This window comes from Apostichopus japonicus, chromosome 20 (genome assembly GCF_037975245.1).
Source record: "Apostichopus japonicus isolate 1M-3 chromosome 20, ASM3797524v1, whole genome shotgun sequence".
Classification (NCBI taxonomy): domain Eukaryota; kingdom Metazoa; phylum Echinodermata; class Holothuroidea; order Aspidochirotida; family Stichopodidae; genus Apostichopus; species Apostichopus japonicus.
Genome location: NC_092580.1, coordinates 7,089,829 through 7,116,151, shown reverse-complemented (window position 1 = coordinate 7,116,151; position 26,323 = coordinate 7,089,829). Strand labels below are relative to the sequence as shown.

Here is a 26,323-nt window from a genome sequence, read left to right as displayed (position 1 = left end):
TGGACAGCACAGCTTTACTACTGTATAAGAGTTTAAGAATGGACAATATCATCTTACAAGTCTGCAATTTTAATTCACAACAGCTTAAATCAAACACAGGGACACATGTTCATTAATGCATACTTGACACTACAGTGCATGATTTTACATTGTATAATGAGGCATACAGTACATTCATAGGACAGCAATGTGCAATGTTGGATACTTCCACTATAGCACAGTGTTATGAATAAATTGTGCCCTCAGGTTTAGTCTTACTGTACATGAACTGATTTACAGTGTGCAAAAAAATTCTAAAATCTGATTGAGATCCAAAAAGAAAGGTACAAGAGAATATGACTACAGTCATGACAAAACTACATAAACATGTACTGTACGGCAGTAGTACTGTAACGTATGTCACAACATGAAATGTATAAAGAAATCAAACTTCTGAAGCACTGACTACTTTACTTTCATTTTTTAACTTGGTCGATAATACACTACAGCAATAAAGTAAAGGCTGAATGAATCAAATAAAAAAAATAACAGAACAGAACAAAACAAAAGAAACACAACCAAGCAGAATTTAAGCATATTACTGTAGTACTTATCATCAAGATGTAACAGAGGAATATAAAAGACAAAGACAAGAAACAGACAAATGACAGAGGGTGTGTTTGAAAAGCAAAATAAAAGGAAACCAGAGCCAAACATAACATATTAAAATGATTTGATTCGATTCACCTCAACATGTGTTGGATTGTCATCTCTATTGATCGCGAGTGAACTTTGACCCACAGTTAAAATTTACACTTGGCTCCTATAATCATCTCATGGGATTTACATACTGTTTACAGTAAACAAACATAAATTTCAAGCTAGACTACTGTACAGGTAGGAACACTTTTTGAGTTAATATCACATGAAGTTCAGCCCAGGGTCACTCATATACTAACATCACACCTACAGTACCCACAAACAACCATTACCACACTACATATATACTCCTTCAGTCATTCAGTCTTGTAAGGTTACAGTAGTTATAAAACTCTCCCATCTTTGAGAAATATCAAATTAAAAATCTGAACAAAATGCAAATGGCTTGTCCTGACGACATAATGTTCACCAACTGGAGTTAGGTTTCTTATCTGTGTATACACAGACTACACTTCACCCAGGTGTATAAATGGGGACTTGCGAGGTGACTTGTAAATATAGTTGCGTGCGTCGGTTTGTAGCTGCACCCTATGGGAAGTCCCCCAGGGGACACGTGGCTGTGGTGTACTGTGGTGTCCCAGGAGAGATTGTTTGAATTGTGCACACTTTGGTGTGTAGGTGTGACAAGTTACCAATGACCAGGGTCAAGTGTAAAGCGCATAGAACTTCTAGATTATGCGCTATATAAATAACGGTGTTATAATAATAATAATAATAATACACTGACTGCAGTATTGGTCTATGTACAGACAAGATCACATAGGTTCTTGTTCCTGCTGTTGTTCATTCACAGTTAGTTTTTGGTTCAATAACAATTTACAAAGTAACTAACTATGGTACAACAACCATCTACCTTCTTTCAAACATTTGCTCTAACAACCTGGGCAACATTTTTCGTGGATGTTAATTGTTTGAAGCAGGAGTTGTATACAAATTGTTCTTGGTATCAATGTATGAGGCATCATAGTTCAAAATGACAAAATCTGTAGTTTCTCTGAGTCCCAGTCCATGGACTGAATGTAAGGATTCTGAATCTCAGTGTAAACCTTATTTCTGAAGTAACAATGTACTAATTAAAAATTGAAAACAGCTTTTACAGCAGTACAATCATCTTTAGCACATGTATGTTTGTATTCAAAAATAACAGGGTTTCAAATTCTGGCCGAATCATACCAATGTATAGAACAGAGGTTGGAATAGAGTTACGTTAGATAGGCCTTGATGGTTGGTTTAAATTGCAAGCCTTGCCTTATTTTTGTGGGGGACTTGAAAAGTACATTGGGGGGGGGGGGAAGAGTTTGAAAAGAACATAGAGATATAACTAAGACTTACTAAAAGTATATAAAGTATATAAAAAGGTTAGACCAGATAGCCATAAACTGGTTTTGTATGTCAAGGTGACATTGTAATAAAAGCAAGTAAGCTTCACTTTATGTTCTATATCATAAACTCAGACTAATTGTCTGAGCAGTAGTGTTTCATATAGTTTAAACTTTAAAGCTCAATAACTTTCAGATGAAAGCCAAAATTTATCAGTGTCAAAACTTGGTTTAATATGTTACTGTACATTTAATCATCATAACTGAATTTTGCTGAACCTGTGCTAGCCCTCGATCCAAGTCCTTGAGTCCTGACTGTCTGATTCTGGGTCATTCAAAATGGTGTTCTACAACACTGAAACAAAGTAGTGGGTAGGTAAGCTACTTCCACTGTGACATACAGGTTATATCAGAGACTTACAGTAAATGTGTCTGAAGGTTACAAGAATCATTTCTGGTTTTCATCTGAACACTAACAGTTTATTAAAAACAAGAAAATTTTACCGTTTCATTAGGTGGGTTATATCTTAATTAGTATGCTACATGACATACGGGACAAAAACTGTATTTTTTCACTCAAACACTCAACCAAAGCAAAAGTGCAGCACTCATGCCTATATCACTGATGCATTACAGTTTAATACCATATTTAGTATTCAATTGTTGGACGGAGAAAGTTGACGATTTTTACGACAAAAACATTTTTTCCTGTGAAAAATATATATGCACAATGGTTCCAGTCAGTTTTAAACGTGTTTCCAGATACACTCTGATTACAACCATTGTATTTGATGGTATTTTAAACTTGTTTTCTTGAGTTGTCACAAGTTGTCGTGAAATGGGCCTGTTGACGCTAATTAGTACGACCCTCTATTTCTTATGATGTCTACCTTTGGCTTTTCGGGCTTGTAAAGACTTTATCAGATTCTACACAGTACATTACATACACAACATCAATTTACAGAGCTGAAGTACTGTACAGTATCCAGCAAAAATTTTCGTAGATCACTGAACTTGGGTAGAAAACATTGCATGTGTTGATTTCAAAAAGTAATTAAAAGAAGCAACCTTGCTGTATAAGTCAGTGATTACGGTTTGTTTAGTCTTACCATACACATGCCTGAATAGCATCTACAGTATGTAGTAATATTAGGCTTAGGGCCTGTATAGGGCAAGTTTTTGGTGGCATGCATAATGCACTTGTACTTGTAGTAATAATAATAATAATAAGCAGTAGTTATTTTTACGATGCTTAATTGAACACAAATGTGAGAGAAACCCACAAGGGCTTATGGATTACAACTTACAAGTGGGGTGGCTTCCAATTTCAACATTTTTACTCAAATTTGGATTTTTTTTTTTTCTTCCATTTTTTTAGAAAGTAATTTCAGATGCAAAAACCATAGATTGCTCTTGGATGGAAAACCCACCTTACTATGACCCGGGCGAGTATCAAAACCTGGAACCTCCCGATTGCTAAGCCTCATTGCTTCAAATGCCACTGCCTTTATCCACTGGCACTAGGCCACAGAACCAGTACCTGACGGACCGACCAAAGTTAGCAAAAGGGGACCCAGGAGCACAGTTTTGGCCAGTATCCATCAGAATGCTTAGGGCGAGTAGTTTTAAGGCTAACTTAGTACAAGCCTAAGGCTAAAGTTAAATAGTAGTTAGTACACTATTTCGACACAACTTCACTGTCTAGCCAGTCTGCCTACATTTTCTCACTTTCACTATAGCTTACAGGGTAAGTACTATAGCTTACAGCTACACAGTGTGTCCTAGCGAACACCCTATCAAATATTACGGTGACTAACAAAGTCAAAAACTTTTTCTCAAGTCTATCGATCGTGACTGTTTTAGATTCGCTAATCATTAGAAGTATTAACCTTAGGCCCAGCCTACCCTATGCAACATGTAGACTTGTCTGTACATAAGTGTCTAAACAAGATCACGTTAATGTCGTCATCCTAACGTAATAAATCAACAGAAACAATAACACTGGAAGGTTTACCTTCATCCCAGACAAGAGAACCACTCGTTCGCAACTCGGTAAGTGTAGAGTTGGAGTCGTGAATTATGCTCTTCAACTGCTTACTGAGACTTGCAAAGCTTTTAAATTCCTGTGATATATCCCTTTGCTTTGAACGAGGGTTTTCTCCTCTCCTTGCAGACATTTTGTCAGATAAAATTTCACATTTTCAGGGCTAGAGAAGCGAGGCGCGTAATCCTATTTGTTTTCATTCCCCTAATTTAAGACTGAGGTGACCAGAAATGAAATGAAGAAAAGTTCATATTGAAAGTCTAGAAACCGCGTCGAAGTGCTACCTTGCCAACTTTATAGGCGCTACAAACAATTACCGTAGTTGATCAAAGATTAATTACTTACAATTCGAATGCAAAGTTTTATAGAAAGTGGTTGGACAAATCACGCCAGGGACTGCTGATTGAGGATCTCATCTTCCAAGTAGTGACGGAGCTGGGGGAACTTGAACACGATAGTGCCCATTTTATGATAAATAAGTAGGCTTATCGCTCTCATTGGTAAAAATACATTTTTCCATTTATACGTAGTTAAAAAATACCCCAATGTCATTTTAAATATCCCTTTTTACTTTTAAATAAAGTAGAATTAAAATTCCAATTAAAATGTACCCATTGTTTGGAAAATTAAGAAACTTTAATTACAATATGTCCTTTAGTGGAAATAAAAATCGATACGGAATTCACAGCGGACCCACCATTGAAGTAAATTTGCAGTTGGCTGACCGTTAAACTATAGTTACACTATTTAACAGCCCTTCGAAGTGTTTGCTACTTCAAACTGAACCCTATTCCCTATTCCGGTCGCCCAGCGCCTCCCCTATCCCTCTCTCATATTACCTCAAATCACCCACACCAAGGATCAAAGGTGTGATCGGATTTAAAATCACACTAGTTGTATATGAGTGTACATCAGAATAGAATTAGTTCAGTGATGGAGAATTTGTAATTTTGTGCCCAAGATTGTGCTTGTCTTTTTTGTAAACACCAAAGAGATAAGCAATACAGTATCTGGTACGGTGATGTTCTTATGTCAGCAAGGGTACAAGCACATTATAATTATCGTAGTGCGCGTGCGCGCTACTATATTGGCATTACTGGCCAAGCTTGACGATACCTAAATGACTAGGCGTTGAAACTAAAAGTTTCATATAGTCTCTGTACATTTGCAGTTTCAGAGGTTGGCTGCGTAGCCAAATTATTCTGAGCCAGTCACGGCGCTCACAAGCGCCCTCACTTGGTATGTACCTACAATATGACTATACTCCCTGGTGTGTTGTCCGCCCAACAATAACACCATGAACAGCCGAAAAGTTCTTCCTAATACCAGGGAGCTGCTACTCTAACGTAGCAGCTCCCTGCTAATACTACAAGCACTCCATGCGCACTACAATACTGCGCATTGACAGGCAAATGCACTTCTAGTTTACCCAAGGACTTATTTTTCAATGGCGACACTCACTTTCCGCATACATATTTTAGCAGTGAGAGATCAGCTTGAATTTCACGTTACTTGTAAAAGAGCCTCCTATTTGGTAATGTATTTAAATAGAGGTCACTCTACAGCTTTACATAACAAATAAATGAACTGAAATAAAATTAAATGGTACATTTTTCACACTTGGATGGACTCATGTCGACTCCACATGGAGTATAGCAGGCGGCAATTAAATTGGTGGCGCTATGTCAATTCTATATGTAATAAATTATGGCGGCTACAATGAAATGGGGGCTCGTTCACGGATGTGTGTTTAGGGGGAGGGGAAATGAAGGGGATTTACTGCACTGGTGTTGTTTGAGGATTCTTGACAGAAAATGACCTGCTGTGATCTGAACTTTTTTTGTCTACATCCGCGATATTCGGGAGGATCGTTGAAAGCCGAGCTTTTGGTGATTGTTTCCTTTTCTTGGAAAATTTCCGGAGTCAGGACCTGAATCACCAAAGACTATCGTTGGCCGCGCTGTTGGTGTGTTAGCTTGCTAAATGTAGCATATCAACGTAGCTCTCCGTACAGAGGATATGATAGATCAAATTGGCTATCTGGAAACGAAAAAGTTGAGAACCCAGTATGCATATACGTATAATGTGCGGCAATAGAATTGGTGGCGCTATGTCAATTCTATATGTAATAAATTATGGCGGCTACATTGAAACGGGCTCGTTACCGTGTTTATGGGGAGGGTGTACAGCTTCACCAATCCATTTTCCATTGAATAAATAAGTCTGAAAGAATTTTCAGTGCACTACACTTTACATAGATGATCTTGATCAACTTTGTAATGACTGATTCGGAGCATTGATATTTAATAATTGATATAATTTTAAGGACCGTATCAATTCACTTTGTACTTAAAGATGATACAACATTTTAAACTGATCACTATAACAAAGTTTTGCTAATGATGTTAAATGTTTGGAATGTATGCAAATTTATGCATGATATTAGTTGATGATTACTAGTCGGATACGCAATTGATAATCTGGTTTAAAATTCAACAACGAAAAATGATCGAAAATCAAATCCATTTTTTCCTTTCAGTGTTGTGAAAGCACCCCTTCAGTATTAAGTTACGCCCGGTGACCCAAATTTTGGTGAATGATTTTACATTCGGTCAAACTCAAGTAGCCAATAGATCAATCTGTTAATGACCTTTTTACCTTTTTTTTAAACTTAATTCCCGAGCTAAACACTTTTTTTAAATTTATTAAGTTGTTGACAATTGCTACAGAAACTTGTTTCTTCCACATCTGCACGCCCAAACGAGTTTTTAAATCATTGATTTATTTTCTCTATCAAAGCAACCATTCCTTTATGAATCATTTTGATTCATTCATTTTTGACTGATTTTGAAGATGTATTCCAAAATTATGTGCAATAGCCTTTTACATTTTAATGACAACGCGGGCTAATGATCGCAATTTATCTTAGGAGGAGGTGGGGGGGGGGGTTCTCGAGGACCGCTTACTTTTATTTACTGGGCAAGCCGTTGGTGCATGGTGGGGGAGGGGGGTAGTGGGCAGTAGCGACTTTTGAATGAGCCAAGATGCCCGTCAGTTCTTCCTTGCCCTGACTAATATCCAATATTATATAGCATCAAGTTGTCCCCGTCATATTGTTTTCGATATCTGCTTCTACTTTTAAGCATCAGCATGTTGTAGTAATATATTATAAAAAAAAAGAAAATTGAAAAATCCTACATATTACAGTTTGTCTATCATTTTCATAACGACAGTTTTACAATATCGTTTCACTCCCCCCCCCCCCATTTCATTTTTCATTTTATCATTTTCCATTTCATTTATTTCGTCTATACATAAGAACAATAGAACAAAGTGGTATAGTATAAACAGGACATTAGAAAAACAATAGTAGTTTATCGAGCTAGCGACAAAAAAAATAACAAATAACAATGAAAGAAGGTAAACAATTAAGAGTAGAGATAACTAAACATGAGATAATAAATACTCAGTCAGCGTAGTTTTCAATTAGGTAGGCTTTTAGTTTGCGCTTAAATGTTACATAAGATTTAACAGTTTTTATATCATTTGGAAGCACTTTCCAGGTTTTATAGCAGTAGTTGTTCAAGAATAATTTCTCTCTATACAAACCAGCAAAAACATGGACTCATATACTCCTATCATAAATATTTACCGAGAATTGAAGCTGCACTTGTATATAAATGTGGTTCAAGGTGTGCGGTTGTCGATGGACTCAACCAATTGTCCAGTAAATTGACATATTCTAAGGCTTGGAATCGAGTCCAAATAGCATTGAAACTCCAAACAGTTAGTTTGGATTTGTTCAACTTACTGGCTTCAAGTGAAAATAACACATTTCGAAAAGATTCCAGTTTCATGTGTTTGGTATTAATTTATATTCTCTTACGTTCATGTTCTTATAAAAATGAGCAGAAGAAAAGAAATGAAGAAAATTTGACGAACGAAGAAATTTATTTAAAACAAAGAATTTTTCTATATCTACAATATTTAGATTTATTTGTGACAGTTTGTTTTCCTAATTTTATCTACAAAGTATCAAAAGTGAATGGCATAGTAATAATGTTACAATTTAATTAGTCTACAATATGATAAAAAACAAAAGAATTCAACAAGGGCATCTTGCAGTTTTTGCTGATAAGATGAATTCATTTTACTAATATGAAATAACTGTCATTTTAAGTTGTACCCATAGCTTGCGTACCAAACAACGACTTTTAATGTATTAATCACGGCGTAATCGGGCGGAGCGTATAATCACGGTCCGAAATGCCATATTTGCCCTCTTGTTCACACTTCACCCCCCCCCCCCTCCGGCTGTTCTACGATACTAGACTTTGTAAGCCCGTGGTTGGAAATACGACAAACATATCAATGAACCGACATTCTATGCTGCAGATGCCGCTTGCTAGCAAACTATTTTGCTAGGAGCCATACAAATAACACATATTTTCATAAACGTAAATTCAAATTAATTCTTAACCTAGCCATACCAAATGTTTCATCTCTTAATTATGAAACTGCAAGTATGGTGAGAGGAGGGAGGCGGGGGGGGGGGGGTGGGGGTTGCGGGAGGAACAGACTGATTAAAGACGTTACCATTCTGCGGTTGAAATAATTTGAGTTGATCCCTGATTTTCAAAATGGGCCTCCACATACTGCTTGCTATCACGGACAACGGCGCCATATCCTCCCTCCTGTGTGCCCATTATCCCCCTCTTATTGTTCCACGCATAAAGGATAGGAAATATGGCTATATATATATATATATATATATATATATATATATATGTGTGTGTGTCTATATATATATATATATATATATGTGTGTGTGTGTCTATATATATATATATATATATATATATATATAATATAAACCGTACATTAGGAACATATTCTTGCATGATATAAACCTTAAAATCCGAATATCATGTGTTGAGGCCATCAGCCTTGTGTGCTCTTAGTTGTAGAGGCATTACAATGTCCGTCTTTAACGTACTCTATCTCTGGGTCTTTACAAGCTGCTAACGTCAAAAAACATCTGTTGAAGTACGTGGCATCATTACTAGCACAAACTGGTTTCATACTCAACGTACATTCGGCGTCACAAGGATCTGGGCATGATAAATTATGATAATTGAAAAAGAAAGTTTTGTAGAACGATGACATTTCTGTGGATTATTAGTAGAATATCTTATATGTTTGATCAGTATATGCAGGCATTGGCTGTCAAGTTGACGCGACTATGGGACAACATGGGAATAACAGATGGTGACATTTCGTTAATAAAGAAAGATTTAGTCTCAATTTACATCGGCTAAGTGTACAAATTGAAGAAAATCTGATAAACTTGTGCATTAGTTTATAAAATTAACGGGAAAGAAAGACAAATGTGAAAAAGGAGTAGCCTACAAAAAACATTCTGATACATGTTGATCAGTTGATACATGTTGATCAGTTGATACATGTTGATCAGCATGATACATGCGTTTTGTTTACAGGAGAAACGTCAGTTAAAAGTTCCATTGGAAATTCTTCATGAGGAGGACACTGCGACTTTCATGTTAAAACCAAAAACATACACTGAAGAAGGTTAAAGTACGGTTCAGTAATGGGTTATAGGACACGGTATCATTCCTTCAAATTTAAAGTAGGCATAATATCTTTTCGAATTATGGATGGGCCATAGAAATTGAACTATGGGATGTGCTAAGTTGGGCTTAGTTGTCAGGGAGGGTCTAGGCTTTTCCTCAGCCGTGTTTTCCTGTTGATCATTTGACATTTGTCTATTGCTGGACAGTTATGGCTATACAAAGTTACCGTTTTATTTCGGGTTTTAACCATTATTTTGATCTCCACGGTGGGTAAGTACTTAACCACTTTTGACATTCGTTCATGCAATTTTTTTTTATTAATTCGTCCACTTAAAAAGATTAACACACATTTGTCTCTCTTGAGGTCATATGAAATTCAACGTTAAGTCCCAGCGGTAGGCAAAAGCTTTGGGCCGTGGTGATCGTCCCAAGCAATGTTCAGTGGTGCTTAGAGACAAGACGATTAAGATAACATATAAAGAAGTGTTTGACGATACATTTTTCAGGACATGATCTCGGAGCGCTGATGTTATTGTGGCGATGTAGGGTCGTCTCAAAGGTAAACTGCTAACTTATACTTTCAGTGTAACTTCAAATATTCCATGAAATTTTGCAGGATTAGATCTTCTATTTATTGGTCTAATTTGTTTGAATTAAGATTGTCTTCTGTAATTACCTGCTGTAGTGTTAAGACACGGTCCGGAATATTCATAAGTTACGTTGCTGTCTTTACAGTTTGCTATTCCGTAATGACACAGGGATGGATACGTCACGTGGTTACTGGCGCACACGGGGAAGAGCATGTCTGGGCAGTTCTCGTAACATTCTAAGAGAGGGAGGAGAAAACATCAAAGATAAAGTTTAGGAAAGTAAGAGAAAGCATCTATCGTTTTAAGTATGATACCAGTATGATGTTCGCAAACCGCTTCTGATGCACGTGTGGGGAGGGGTGGGGGTAGGTTTGCGTTGCGAATTCAATACCGTGTTAATAACTTGCATATATGGGAAGACTAATTCCCACTAACGTGCCTTCACATAGCCAAATATAACAAATAAGTTTAGGCAAAATAGGGAGAAGAGGTGTGGGCGGAGGAGGAGGGGTGAGTGTATGAGGTGCATGAATCTTATCCAGAAATTTGGGCCAAGTTTGGTTGAAATTAAAGTAACCATGGTGCCTAACATATATTTAACACTGAATCTGTCCAAGTCACGCGTGGCTGTACCGGCGTTCTGACCTGCAAATTTAAGTTCATATGACATTTAACGTGGCCCAGTTATGTTTTTGTATTACAATTGGAATGAGCTATAAATCTCCATTACAGCCGACAGGAACTCGACATTTCCAGAGACATGAACAGCCTCGATAAACCTTCTAAAGTAAACAAAATGAGTTTATTTCGGAAGTGATTTAATTATGATTATGTTCACTAAACAGGTTGTGTTTCGGGAAGGGTTATAGTAAACGAGCGACCTGGCGTCCGTTTGCACGGCTCAATAAATATGTTACTTAACAGATTACGGTTAATAACATCGTCTGTGCTCACTCAAATGTAGTAACGGGTCGGGAAATCCTGAGCAGTTTTCATATTAGTTATATATGTTTTGTCAGGGAAAAATAAGATATTGACAGATGGCCAGATTGTCGGTACCGGTATACTATGTCATGGACCTTTAATGTGTTGGTTGATAAAATGGTTCTGCATTTTAAAAAGTATGTCGCAAATGCACCCAGGGGCTACCCAGTCAAAGCTATGAGACATGGAGATTAAAAAAATCAAGTCATTCTGAAGTGGGAGAAGGAGAGAGGTAGGTGTCACAGTTGAGTGGGGTAGAAATGGGGCACTAGGTGTTACAATGATGAGTGTATTAGGAAGGAGAGGGGTGCTAGCTGCTGAATGGCTGCTGAATGGGGGAAAGAAGAGGGGTTGTAAGGTATTACTTTTAAGGTGGGGGGGGGGGTGGACACTAGCTGCTGTAGTTGAATTGGGGAAACCAGAGGGGTTGGAAGGTACTACTGTTAAATGAGGGGGGGGGGGGGTGAGGATAGGGTGCTAGCTGCTACATTTGAATGGGGAAGAAGATGGGTTGTATAGGTATTAATGTTAATTGGGAGTAGGGAGGGGGGGAGGATAGGGATGCTAGCTGCTGCAGTTGAATGGGGCAAGAAGAGGGGTTGTATAATGTATTAAAGCTAAGTGGGGAAAGATAGGGGTGCTAGCTGCTATAGACTATAATGTGATACTAATGTTTCTACCTTACTTATCTTGTGTGTGTGTGTGTTGGGGGGGGGGGGGTAGTGTTGGATCGAATCAAGACTGTGAGAGGGAATCGGTGGGAGGATATATTCGTGATGCTACTTTTTAGGATTCATATCCGATAATACGTTTCGTTCCCCTGTTGTCAATAACGCAAGTTCATAACTCTTCTTACCGAGTGAAGTCCCAGGGCAAGCACCGTTACTTGCTATCCGTTCTGTTGAATCTCTAGTAACGCATTGGTAACGTTCGAATTCACACCTGCTCTTATATGTCATACCAGTGTCGGTACAGACTGGCTCAATAAAATCCTCACATTCCTGTTGGCAATCTCGATCTGAAATATAATCAAATGACTTGTGTCGACCTAACTTGATTTCAGAAAGAAAGAGACAAAACGACTTCACCAAAATCGACTGAAAATACTAAGAAATACTAATAATATTATTATCATTGATGAATTAAATCAATGTTTTCAGCTCAGTTTCGTCCTGTCTAGCTCTTTATGATTCCCTCTTCACGTAATAAGGTTGCTTTGTTTATGATGGTACCATGGCAACAGTGTGAGACCATTTGTGTTTGGTGGGATTAATGTGAGAAGTATGGATGTAGTTCTGACAACTAACATAGAATTTATGTAGATACACGTGAGGGCGTGTTATGACTTACCTTTAATAAAAAAAATGTAAACCAACACAAAGTTGCTCAAGATTATCAAATTTTAATATATAAATGTTTTCTTCTCTGGAAAATAAAAACAACATAAATCAAGAAAAATGAAGAATGGTAAAACAGCCAACTTGTATTGAGTATAAACATATTGGGCGATTCATTCTTGAGGAAAGGAAAGGAGAGAAAGAAATTTGTTTTCTTCAACGAATAAACTGTTGGATTGGCCTCTTACCTCTTAATGTGTTAAAACATTCGCCTCTGTATGCAACGGTTAATGTCTCGTCCTCGAGTCGGCAAGAAGTTTGATCCAGGACACATACAGAATTGTAAGTTGCCCCGTCAGTTCCGCATACAGGGTCATACAACGCCTCACATTCACTGCCACAGGTAGGTATGCACGCACCTGCGTACACCGCTGTTAGACCTGACCCCTCTGGCCTACAACTCTGAGCTTTGAAAAGACATGGCGACCCGTAGGTAACTCCGTCTGATCCACAGACAGGGAGGTCCTGGATGGGACACGTCTCGGGGCAACCTTCTGGTATCATGGTGGAATAGTAAGGAGTCGTAGATGATTCTGGCACCTGGGGCGGTATCGTCACTCGATCTGAGAAAAGATTGAAAAATGTAACCAATAAGAATGACTAAGAGAGAAGAACCTATAAGATGACTTGAGGTTGTTATATAGAATTGTATACTATTACAAATGAAAAAGAAAAAACATGAGTCTTTAAGTAAATGTGACTAAAGCTATTCTGGCTTTCAGGTTATTTAGCAGTAAAATAAGCTAAGTTTTGGAAATAATGTTTGTTAGGATGATGACGTCAGCTCCTCCTTGTCAGAGCACCCGTGGGTTACATTGATAGTATGTTATGGCACCCGGTATGGTGTGGTATGGTGTGGTATGGTATGGTATGGTATGGTGTTGTATATATAGTCTGTACTTTATATAGATCAGTAAAACTCGTTTTGCATGCCTCAGCTTTGATTTCAAGTTGCGCATGCGTGCTTTGAATCTTGACACAGTTGATTCATCTGCCCCTATATATAGTAATGAATTATCCATACCGTACAGTATTCGTCTCGTTGGTGCTATCGTCTGTGGTATGAAGGGGGTCCTCGTCGGGGGTCTACCGGCACTCCTCTCCTCGCTACTTTCATCACTTTCCTCACTACTACTATCTCCCTCTCTTCCTATTCCGAAATAAAATAGAAAAGAATTATGTCAAATGGTCATCGAAGTCAATTGATCGTTTGGAATCGTACTTTAAGTATTTGATCAATTGAATTAAATTGTCTCTGTTAACAGATAATCCATTCTTTACAATTAAAATTTTACATACGTTAATCATAGGCTACCATTCATTGTCTTTGTACCTATAATTATAAGGAACTGAAGAAGGAACAGCTGTTTACCAGTCGTTCTTATAATAGATAAAGAATTGTGTTGTCAAAAGTGAAGAGATACTGTCGATGGTTCAGGGGTTAGGGTGGTGTGTGTGTGTTTAGGGTGAAGCAGGGGAGTGTGGTGACGGTCGTTTATAGAATAAAATGGGTTATCAAAAATATTGTTAAATACCCAAACACCTACTCCAACCAATCAACTATACTTACCACTACCTCAATCCTCCCCCAGTCAACAAACAACAACAACACCATACACAAACAACAATTTATGTTCTAAATACTATATGAGATTCTTTGTTTTAGGGGATAATACTCACCCTGTTGTTGATGAGGGCGTTGGCCCCAATCCCCTTGACTGACGTGGTTCTGTAGTTGTTGGTTTGCTGCCTGCAGTGGTCTACACCCACCTTCATACGCCACCATAATTGGGGTTTGGTGCATGCATGCTTTCATTTCCAGAAGACAGACACTTTTATACGTCACACCGTCAGTTCCACACACCTTACTAGTCCGATCCAGCGGCATTTGCCGTATACATCTACGAGCTGCCTTGGTACAGCTGTCTGTAGACATGTCAAAATAATTATACATTCATGGAAATGTCAACAACCGTATTGAACAGAGAAAATGCCAAAGTTAAGGTTAGTCACTATACCGATGACGCATAAACATATGTAAATGAGATTAAAGAATGTAATCCTGTAACTATAGACAACGCTCATGTCGTCTTCGGTACACAACCTTTCTTGGGGAGCTTGTTACAAAGGTATACTCGAAATTAATTTATCAGAAGTTGTTTTCAAGTAGCCGGTCAGTACCCTAAGAATGTTATCAATTCTGTCTCCCATCTGCTTCCGTTGAACTATAATTTTACTCTCTATATAGCTCAGTTTTTACATCAGTATAAGGGGGTTAAAGTTTTCTAAGGAACATCGTTTATTTCAAAGTCAGACATTCGACACATTAAATAAGTACGAATACAAAGACGTGACCTGTTTTTGGTTTTGGTTTTGTTGTTGTTCATGAATCCGTTTGAATATAGACCTACTCCATCTCCTTGCCTTGATTGCAGCACACATAGGTTAGTGTAACATCAAAGACTATTGAATGAGTGAATAAAATATGATATCCACAAAGAACGACGAAACTGATCTGTATGTGGTGAGGAAATAATGGGGGAGGGGGAGGGAGGGGAGAGGAAGAGGGGAGAGGGGAATGGGAGAGGGGGCGGGGTGATGTAAACCCTTTAATTGTATATAAGACTTACTGCTAATTCTGATCGATTTGACTACTGCCACAGTCATAAGAACCACTACTGTAAGGAACATCAAGGACTTATTCATGATTGCTATATTTTGTATTCTTGAGTTAGACGGATGGATATAATATTACTCCGCTCAGCCTGCTCTGCAAGAGAAACAAACAACAATAATAATGATAATGATAATAATAATTAATAATAACAACAACAATAATAATAACGCGAAGATTAAATGAAACATTATAATAATAATAAAGTTCCGTACTTGAAACTCTTTGGAGTGGGAAAGAGGAAGTGGGAGAGGTCAGAGGAAAGAAAGGGGTGGGAGGAATGAAGGTAACAGAGCAACAGGAGGAACTGGTAGAGAGCGTCTACCGAAAGCTATGATTTATTAAGATTTCTTCTGATATGACTGTAGACCAAAACCACAAAAACTAAACATATTGAAATTTGTAAGGACGAGGAATGGGCTGGGGAGGTGGAACCATGCCCTTTGCCCCATTGGTTCTGCATGAGCTTTAAAGTATCCTGTCAGTTGAAAGATAAGAGATTCGAGAGAACTGTGGCCTAAATACGAGAGAATATAAGTAAATGAACTACAGTATCCTTAGTAGTCCGGTATACATAGGCTATGATGGGCTGTGATGAGCTAACCTATAGTCCTATACCTAACTATTTACGCATGAAATATGTTAACACAAAATATGATTATGTGACGATAAATAAATATACAGTCTTGGATCCTTTATCAGTATCAGTGCGCAGTTTGAAAATTTTAATTTGAGATTTTTCAATAAGATATGTCTGATTTAGTTTAGTCATTTTGTTAGATCATTTTGGTTCATACTTGAGTCTTGCTGCAGTGTAACGCTGTGCATAGTTCAACAGTTTAAAGTTCATATCGTTTATTTCGATGGCAATGGTTAGCACAAACCTGTTTTTGTATTGTTAAAGTAATTATCGCTGGTACCATTCAGTCTAGATTCAATAAACAGTTTGAAAACTCATCATGAAAGGGATGACCCGACGAGTTGCCATTCAATTGCTCAATAATATCTCAGTGTTTCCTGAAGAAATATTTCGGACAGGTGCAAATGTATGTTTCATATCCCTTACCATACAATACTTCAGTTTGACCGACGTATAGTTGCTATTATTTTTATTCTCCTGTTTTTATTTTATTTCTATTTTTGAGAATTATCTCTGGGTAAAATATGATTTTATCGATCGTTAGTATGAATTAATGCTTTTTCAATACATTTTTAAACTTTCAGGAAATTGAATTTTAAATGGTTTCTGGGCATCCAAATAATGACGAGAGTTTCGGTCAGCTAAACTTTAATCCTTTCACCGGTTGAAAAAAAAACAGACATTTGAAAGAAAGTAACAAGAACTGATATTTTGTGTACATTCAGAACTGTATGCTGTAGCTTGGTTCAATGTACACTCTGCAGTAAGAATTGCCAAACACTCGTCACATTATGTCACTCCGTGTTCCTATCTGCAAGTAAGACTCAATATGCAAATATACTTGATCCCATCAGGCCGAAACGAGAGGAGGGTGGGTCAGGGGAACTACAGGGTCAATTAAGGTGCCAGCCGAAAAGGGGGATAAGGGAAAATGTGTTCTCATTTTCATAATATATTTAACGAAAAACCAGGAGTCCCGTGACCTGTGGCATAGGGGTTCTAGTGTGGCATTTGTGTATGTGGCCCTGGACGCCACTGTTTCCCAATATAGGCCTATATATATAACTATAGTCAGACTAAACTTTGAGCACAACAGCATGAGCAGACGAGTAAAAGTAGAATTCCCCTTTGGTTTCAGTACAAGGTTATAAGCGCGAGTACGGAAGTCCAAACGGCCCCGTTTACACTGAGAATTACACTTTAGTACATTATAAGTGGCAATTATAGAATAAGAGTACTTGTTCGGACTCGTTAATACAAGCCTTTTTATATATCAAAAATTTATGAAACTCGACCCATCTCCCTCCCCCCCCCCTCCCCTCTCCTCACTGGATCATTCCTCTCCTTTGTTCCGTCTGTTGCTGAAATTTCTGGAGGGAGGGAGAGATACCTTAAAACACAGCGGCATGTTCTTAACATAGGAGAATTTCGATTCACCAAACACGCCTTTGGCTCTCAATTTCTGACCATTTATAGTTTCACTTGTTCCTGTATAATATTTTGATTTGTTTTTCTCATATGTTGTTGTCATCTTAAAGCATAAACTCGCAAATTTGTGTCGCTTACTGGTCAATGAAAATACAACTTGAATTTTGAAAGAAATGTGAAAGCAGTAAAATAAGCTAAAGATCAAGAAACGAAAGTTATTATTACTTGGCTATTTTTGGCACAGGCCTTTATATCTGTGTGATAATCTAATTTCCTGTGGATAAAACGACTGGACATGTGTCAAAGTCGTTTCATGTCCTTATTATGGAAGGCCGACCATATATAGTTTTGTTTCTTTTGAGTTCCTCATCGAGTATTAATATGATTTATTTCATCACAATTTGGTGGTGTATAATTCGAATTGCAGGAGAATAATTCCAAATTTGATACACAAAGGTACAAAAGGCGTGGTTATACATATATAAGGACGTTTCACTTTCGAACGACCCTGCAGTATCAACAAGGGAAACAACAGTCATATTTCAAAAGGAAAATAAATTGTATCACGAATATTGAAAACTTGGGTAATTGATTATTAGACGAACGAAAAAAGTTCTAAATGATGCCTTCTCCCCCCCCCCCCCCTTCTTCTTCCCATCACACACATGGGTACAGAGACACCAAAAATTGCACATAAACTAATACATTTGGCGGCCTTTTTTTGGATGTGCAAACGAGTTACTGAAAATTAACTTTATGCATTATTAACTATTGTATGAGTTGCCCTTGTTTTCTGTTGACTGAATCAGACACAATCATGATGTTCAAATTTCAGTCTTTTTGCTTTGCGAGAGAAACTTTAATTTTGGGAATATTTGTGACCGATAAATTAAGTAGTACACATATATAGGCTACTTATAAGTTCAAAGATAGGCCTATACATGCTTTTGCAAATCGCCACGGGATGAGGCATCGATGGCCAGAGGATGAGGCATCCATTGCCAATGGAAGAGGCATCGGTTTGGTTGGGTGCAACGGACTGCCATGGAAAGAGGTATATTGGTTGGGAGCAACGGGGGGGGGGGTGGGGATCTGAGGAACGGTGGTATTCTTCGATCACTTCATATCAACATAATCGATGTATAAGCATATGACTGCTTGTTATTATTTTATAATTATAACGGTTTGTTATTATTTTATAATTATAACATTTTGTTATTATTCTCAGCTGAAATAGGATTTGGCGGCTTACCCTTTATATTGACATTTGAAATTTCTTTCTGTACTCGACGAATTGAAAAAGGAATAGAAAAAGATTTGCGGTAATACAAGGATTATCGAATCTATAGTTTTGACATGTAATAAAATACACCTGTGTTTACGAAGAAACCGGAATAGTGACCATGGAAACTAATGAAACCGCAAAAACAACAACATAAACTGAAAATCGGTCATTTCTTAGCAAACTTGACCCCATTAGCTGGTGTAAATATGACAACTGACTGGGAGATTTGGACTTTTCCTGTTATATTTTCCTAAATTTTGGTCTTGATTTAATCACCAGCTGTTTTAATTTGACTTGTCTACGTAACCTATAGCTCTGTTGATTTGGATGTACCCACACTAACTACATTACGCTTAACAGGGTGTGCTTAATGCTGAGTGGGTGGGTGGGTGGGTGGGTGGGTGGGGGGGGGGGTAGTGACAAATTTGACATGGATACATTAATATGCCTGGGTTTACTCTACCCTATCCATGAGACTCCCTTATCTGCCTTTGCTCAATAAATGCTTTATTTCACAAACTATAGCAGAAACATAAATAATTAGTTTGGGATATTTCAAAATATTGTATTTCCTGAAAAGGAAACATGTCTAGATAATGTCTGAACATTGATTATTTTACTATGAGTCATTTAAACTATGAGTTGGAACCGGTGAAATGTCAGAGTAACATTTCCCTTGCAGTTCACTTTTAATGTTGAACATAGTCGTTATCAAAAGCAGTTAAAGTTAATGCATAAAACATATTCCTTTTCAGGCGAAAGATGTCCTTCAAGGTATTAGTGTGTTTTAATTGTATAGCGCCAATCAGTCAACCACATGTTTGAGGATAAATCTGTCGAGGTATATGTTTACAGGATTTTTTTCGACTAAAATTTAAAAAGGAAAAAGAGATCGTGTACAGCTAGACGTATTTCAACGATTGATATTCACATATTTTACACTCTGCTTATTGTGGCTTGTGTTAATTATAAACAGACTCCAAATGTTCTTTATATATACGAAATTTTATGAAGAATGAAAACATTCAACTTGACTCCACGTATAACACAGATCTCAACTCAACACAACCAGCATTGTATATATAACGACCCCCACCCCTCCCCCTCCTCAAGCTCTAAAACAACTACACATTCAGTTCACCTCTATAGTCAATACTTAATTTGATGAATAGACTTGATATTAATATTAAGTACCGATAACACGTTACAGATCGAATCAACGGTATACACTCTAAAACGAGGGGAAATATTTTTTTACCAACACTGGGGGTACACATGTACCATCATGCAACCAAAATTGAGTAAATTAAAATGCAGACAATAAGATTGGTTAAACTGTTGTTATTGTAACTACAACATGTCCCCTCCACACAACATACCACTCTTAAACACACCTCAATTCAATAACATAAAATAGGTCTGGATTGAACATGACAGGTATAGCCGCTGAAATAATGACATCATACCATATTATCCTCATTTAAAGCGAGAGATCATAGGTGCTAGTCAGAATTTCAACTTGCTATAATATGTTATTACCGAATACATAAATATAACTTTCATCATAAACTATCACATCACACTATAGCAGCTGTTGATCACCCCCCCCCCTTCCCCTCCCCGTGCGTAGTAGAAATAGAACAAAAATAAAATAAAGTCAAATAAAAACAACAACATGTGTCCAGGCCTGGAAGTATTAAACAACAACAATCCCAGTGTTTGTTAGAAGTACCGGTATTGACAACAATATTAAGATGCTGCGGCAGGTCAACCGAAAATATGATTTTCTGTAATATAGTCCATTATTGTGTCCAGTTGACCTTAGGGTTTAAAGCATAACCAACCAGACTTAACTGCATTACATGTTTATTGATATTATGCTTTAAACAGACTTAACTTCGCGTGTTACCATAGCAACTCTTTATGGACAATGAAACGTGATAATGTTACTGGAGGGCTTCAGTTAAAAGATGAAGGCTTTTATACATCCAGTCCACTTTGTCAAGGATTTATTTTATTTTCATTCTTTTGACCCAACTCTTTGCCGGTATTTTTTTATTTATTTTTATGAAAACAAGTTTTTAATTTAAGTTTGTCTACGCTTGGTGTATAAAGTATACCCGTGAAGGTGTTTATTCAGGCTAGTTGCACTAACAATACATGTGTTCATATAACAGTAAACAGTGTAACTGAGAATCAACACTCTCTACGACCCATTTGCCATTCGAGAGCGGCCATTTATAACAGCTGGTTGCTTTAGAGGCCAAACATCTTTCGTCAAGTCAACACAACATAACACTTGTTGACTCAATGTCACCAAAAATGTTAAAGAGAGAGAGAGAGCAAAAATAATCCGAAAAAGTTCAGAGTGTAAATACTCAGTCAATATCTATCTGGGATTCTCAATATGTGGCCCACATGCGAGTCGGCCTACAGTTATGCACCAATCGGGCAAACGGACCCTAAAGACTTTAGGCTTGAACACCCCATGCTAGTTAATCCAACAGATTGCTCAGTATATAGGCCTTGTGAGATTGTGTGATGTTGTCCAGCCATATACTCCAACCATGTGTAGAATTTCAATTTATATTACTGTTACATAATGCTTTAATGGCAGAAATGCTTTCCATATGAGACGGACAATGTTGATTTCGTCATATAACTGACTGACCGGTAAATAACCATGGTTAATAACCATCTTGTTTGGGTTAACACATCCTATCGTTCGGGCACTGAAAGTGACAAGAGTTATAATAACTGTACTTGCGTTAATAGGGAGGAAAGGGTACTGGTAATGAAATACAGGTAACTGCTTTAAAATTATACTCATAATCGGTGATTAACCTTGTACAGATCTATAACAGGAAAAGATATTTCTATAATTCCAATTCTCACACGGTATGATTCAGAGTTTTACTTGACTTAAATATTTGTTTCTAAAACCAACCTTTTTTTTCCCCTATCAGTAGAACATCTAATTGGACACCAGTTTTATATGAAAGTGAAACAAAAATGATAACAGTAATAGTTTGTGATTTGAACTCATAACCTCGTATAAAAGGATTAACAATGACGTCATTGCTTGATATGGGTCTCATTTAGTTATAGTTACTAGCATAGGATCCGTTCTCGGTGACTGATTTTGTCCCCTTTATTGATAACTTTTGTTTTTACGAAATTATGACTTTTGAACCTTAAAAGCATTACTTAATGTTCTCGGTGACTGATTTTGTCCCCTTTATTGATAACTTTTGTTTTTACGAAATTATGACTTTTGAACCTTAAAAGCATTACTTAATGAATATTAAATGTTTATTTATTACACTTTAACACATTTCTGTGGACATCTCTTGAAAGCTACATATTGTCTTTGTGCTCTCAATTAATGTTGATTAAAGCTGGCGATTCTAGTCGTTTATTATTCGTTACTCTTCGTTAATATTCGTTGCTTTTCGTTATTATTCGATTATTTAAACTCACAGCAATGCAATACATTGGCTTTAAGTTTCCAATTATTATGATCTTTGTATGCGATTAATACTAACAATAAGTGTCTATATATAGAGACAAAATTAGAAAAAAGACAAACGTTCCTTTGGTGACAAAGCGTCTCGGAGGGTGTCGTAGTTTGAACAATTAGGCCCACAGTCCATATCTAGAGTAATATCTTAATAATAATAATTGGAACTGTTAAATCTGGCGGCAAAACACAAGCAGCTGATTTCAGTTTCGTTTAGTTATTGTGATTGGTTAATACGCGCAATCATTTTATATTTGTGTTCTTAGACTTTAATCTGACTCATTAATAAGACAACGCACACTCCATTATGCGTATACGCATATATGATAACATTGAGTGAAATAAGAAGATGCCGCAGCGAGAGCTGGCAGATTGGTTGTGGGAGCACTATGCAAAACTTGACCCAATTAATTGTCACGTGACACCTAAACGTACTTCCATGTGGTGTCACAATCTTTTCTTTATATATGTATATGTGTGTGTTGGTATATATGTATATACATGCCTCTCCAGTCTTCATCCGAAAGCACAGCACAAGCCTATACTCCACACCTTCCCACTTCGTGTATTTCACGGTACCAGTACAAATTATTGTTGATAAATGAGAATAAAAAAAAACCCATTTTGCAACGACATTTTAACTAGTTTTTCTTTTCCTTTACCTTGAAGATGGGATGGGAGTGAGTATATACCTCTCTCAATTGGAAGAAAAAGTGTATGACATCAACTCACTATAATGCTGCTCGATTTAATGATCATATTTACTTTCATGAAAACATACGAAGAAGAATTCCAGTATTAAAAAAAAGTATGGACATTTATGAGTAAGAACGAGGGAAGGCGGTGGTGGGGGGTTCGGTGGGGGGTGGGGTTGAGTGGATGTATGTTTCACTTTGAGGTATGTTTGAGGTATAATGTTAAGTTAAAATTTGCGTTCAATACTTCATCTGCATCACAATCAACGACAATAGCAAACTCATTAAAGAGAAAACAGAACAAATGTGGCCAGGATAACTTAAACATGAAACCAACTAATTAAACACAGAGCATACTTATCAATAATAGGCAATTCTAAATCCTCCAACAACCCCCCCCCCCCCCTCCTCCTTCCCTATACACAAATCACTAACTGAGTACCAACATTTGAATTGTCCTGTTCACTATAACCTCATCATCCAATCTGTTACGTAACTCCTTACAACACAACTAGGTCAAGTTAACCTTATAATGTCATAATGTACTACTACATTATTACATCCTCATGGTAATCAATAAAAGGCAATTCTAAATTCTAAATGAACGAATTTTATAAATGCCAAAATTCGATGTAAAATTAATAAAAAAAACTGACTCAATCAAAGAGGTATATTTTCATTCTCCTCATCTCCAGGCATTGCAAATTATATATTTTATTCCCTCGTGTAAGCATTCTCTTCAGGACGTTAATATGAAATAATTTATTTTTTAGACCAAAATCTACATGCTGCTTAAAACACAGTTTTACACTCAAACAAGAACATTTCTCTTAAATTTGTGTACAACATTTTAAGGCGTCGATCCTATACCGTCAACTGGTTTAAATATATGTTTACATAATTTATGAACATTATTTTAAGTATCATTACCAAATCCTTCAGAAAAGGTTTCCAAATGTCACATTTACATAGATTTGTATTATTTTTAGGAGTTTCATGGGAACAAATATAAAATGAATAACTATTCTGTGAACATTTTTTTAACGTTGAAATCATCGAAACTTACTTTGCATATGTAGGATGCATTAGACCCAAATATACATAAATGTATAGGATATATATAGTTATTAAAAATATGTCCAAAACTTATAGAAACGTTAAAATTATTTTCTCTTTACAATTATACAAATAACAATAATAAATTAATGCAATAAGTAAACAATAAATTCAATATTAAATACCCCACCTGTTATCTTCTCCCTGTCTGCTACCGCTATACACCTCCTTCCTTCAAGTGTCTGTTATCTCGTTTGCTGAGTTCTGTCCAGGTAAAAGCAGTGATTGACCCAGGTACAAAGTTCAAATTTTCTCGTTTGGAAAATTCAACCGAAAATGAGAAAAAAAATCCTCGGTGACTGACTCAAAAACCTCTGAGAGCTTTCGAAACAAGTTATAATCCAATCGACGATACGCTCAAAATACCCGTAGCCCGTCGACAAGATTATTCCTTATATAATCGCGGAACGAAATGGATTATGACTTCAGGAAAATTCTATTCACTGCCATAAGTTTACGAGGTTAATCTAGTATTTAGCTTGAGCTTAATTCTGGTCCTGACTCTCACCGGGGTCAGACGTGTAAGAATGACTTCCCGTTACGTCTGGTATTACTTCCTGGTCTCTTTACCCGCACAATCCCTTGTTCACAATTACCTGTTTCTGTAGTTTTGAAATAACTCAAATGTTCACATCAAGATATTAATATTTCGAAATAACATCTGGCATTTTTCATTTGACCGGAATAAGAAAGAAGAAAAATCAATCAATTGTAAATAATTACGGATTAGGTGAAAAATGAAAAAAAAAAAAATATCTGGCGAGATACTTGACTTTGCCCAAGTGAAAAATGCGTTTAAACGTCCTTGGAATTTGAAATCATGTTTTATGTACGCACAGAACTATTTATGCGTGATGTCTGGCTAGACCAAGTACTCACTTCCACAATGAAACTGTCAAGAAAATATCGGTTTGATATGCACTAATGTCCATTCAAGGCGCATTCGTCATTGTATATGGTGAGAGAAATTGAAACTATCACGTAACAGTTCGTTACCCTTCCTAATGTATTACTAAGAAGAAAAACATATATAAATGTTGGATCCATTCCATGTTTCGACTCGTTGTACAACATCAATACATCCGGGGTTTAGAAGATGGTTTGACTATCCAGTATATATGTTGACAACATGCTCTTGTAAAGCAATTCACGTGTTAGGCTAGTTATCCAATAGTAAAGCCTATATATCTTTGATCGAGTTTTACTTCACAAATCTTAGCTTACATTTTTACCTTACGTATGACATGACTATGAATCATGCGCCGACTTCATGCAGGACAGCGCATTGTTACCATACCAGTGTGTGTTGCTATGCATGGGACGACGGAATACCTCGACCTTATTGTTACCCACATTTGCATATGAGTAACTAATCCGCCCTAAACCATATTGACTTCAAAGCCACGTGTATAGGGTTATTATCAGAAGAAACCAACAACTTGGTTACAATTGAAGCATATACACTGACAGTTTGCCAAAATCTCTGCATAGCGGCAAAAACGTACGGGACTTTAATAAGCACAGCGCACAGTAACCATTATGATATATGAGGAAAGCCATTTACGAGTACTTGATAATTAGGCCTACCGTGTGACTCTGGATGGAAAATAGTCATTTAATCATAAAGTCGAGACACGAAAACATTCTCCTGTTATACTTACTGCTTTAAATACAGCTATAACTCTGCGTTGTGAGCGCAATGCCCTAGAAAACAGGTTAATATGAGTTTAATCAAACTACTGGGGAATACAGGTGATTCACCTTTGGAGAAGGAACATTTTATAATCAAATTCGATCATCGCTATAATCTGGTTACCATAGATATTTCATAAAAGAAATCAACATTGCAACATGTTATTAATAACTTCTACATTAACGTTAACCTACATTACAGTTGTTGATCTGCGGAAACACATTATATCTATCTATATATATTTGGATATAGATATTTATATATTTATATATATATATATATATATATATATATATATATATATACATATATATATATATATATATATATATATATATATACATACATATATATATAACATCATTGAACGATTAGTCATAGCGTCGAATAATTAATGACAATTGAACACAAATATCATTTCACAGGAAACATTCCACATTTACAGTTCGAACTCGCTAAACTCGTTAAACTACCCTGGAGTCATTTCCATGGAAACAACAATCAATATTAGGCAATCGAATGATCTTTTCTTTTTATTAATAAATATGTTAATGGTTTGTTTGATCCAATGCCCGATGCGTAAAGAAATCAACCATGTTTTATGCCACGAGGAGCAGATACTGGCCTATACATGTACTCGTATAAAGG

General features: G+C 36.8%; 2 protein-coding genes across 3 annotated transcripts in view; both read right to left on the bottom strand.

The window, feature by feature from the left end:
* LOC139960834 (dual serine/threonine and tyrosine protein kinase-like) overlaps positions 1 to 4,286 on the bottom strand; it is a 28,129-nt gene extending 23,843 nt beyond the window's left edge. The window contains exon 1 of the mRNA XM_071959427.1: positions 4,033 to 4,286. Within this exon, the coding sequence (XP_071815528.1) occupies positions 4,033 to 4,195 (163 nt within the window). The 5' untranslated portion in view covers positions 4,196 to 4,286. The remainder of the gene's footprint in view (positions 1 to 4,032) is intronic.
* Positions 4,287 to 8,912: 4,626 nt separating this feature from the next.
* On the bottom strand, positions 8,913 to 25,059 carry LOC139961931 (agrin-like). 2 transcript variants are annotated; one of them, XM_071961635.1, is made up of 8 exons: positions 24,113 to 25,059; positions 15,255 to 15,389; positions 14,305 to 14,550; positions 13,649 to 13,774; positions 12,813 to 13,187; positions 12,084 to 12,245; positions 10,330 to 10,479; positions 8,913 to 9,173 (listed from the first exon to the last, which is right to left on the bottom strand). In XM_071961635.1, exons 2-8 carry the CDS (start codon positions 15,328 to 15,330, stop codon positions 9,004 to 9,006), a joined length of 1,305 nt encoding a protein of 434 aa, XP_071817736.1. In that variant the 5' UTR covers positions 15,331 to 15,389; positions 24,113 to 25,059; the 3' UTR covers positions 8,913 to 9,003. The 2 variants fall into 2 exon arrangements, with proteins under 2 accessions (XP_071817736.1, XP_071817735.1); XM_071961634.1 differs by having other exon boundaries at positions 15,255 to 15,394; positions 24,113 to 25,058.
* Positions 25,060 to 26,323: the final 1,264 nt, after the last annotated feature.

Excerpts from the sequence above, each read along its gene's own strand:
- LOC139961931 (XM_071961635.1), bottom strand. The coding sequence starts at position 15,330 with ATGAATAAGTCCTTGATGTTCCTTACAGTAGTGGTTCTTATGACTGTG. Across the intron at positions 13,775-14,304 it reads ACGCCCTCATCAACAACAGG|GAAGAGAGGGAGATAGTAGT; the intron begins GTGAGTATTATC and ends ATTTCGGAATAG. Across the intron at positions 10,480-12,083 it reads TTGCCCTGGGACTTCACTCG|AATGTTACGAGAACTGCCCA; the intron begins GTAAGAAGAGTT and ends TCCCTCTCTTAG.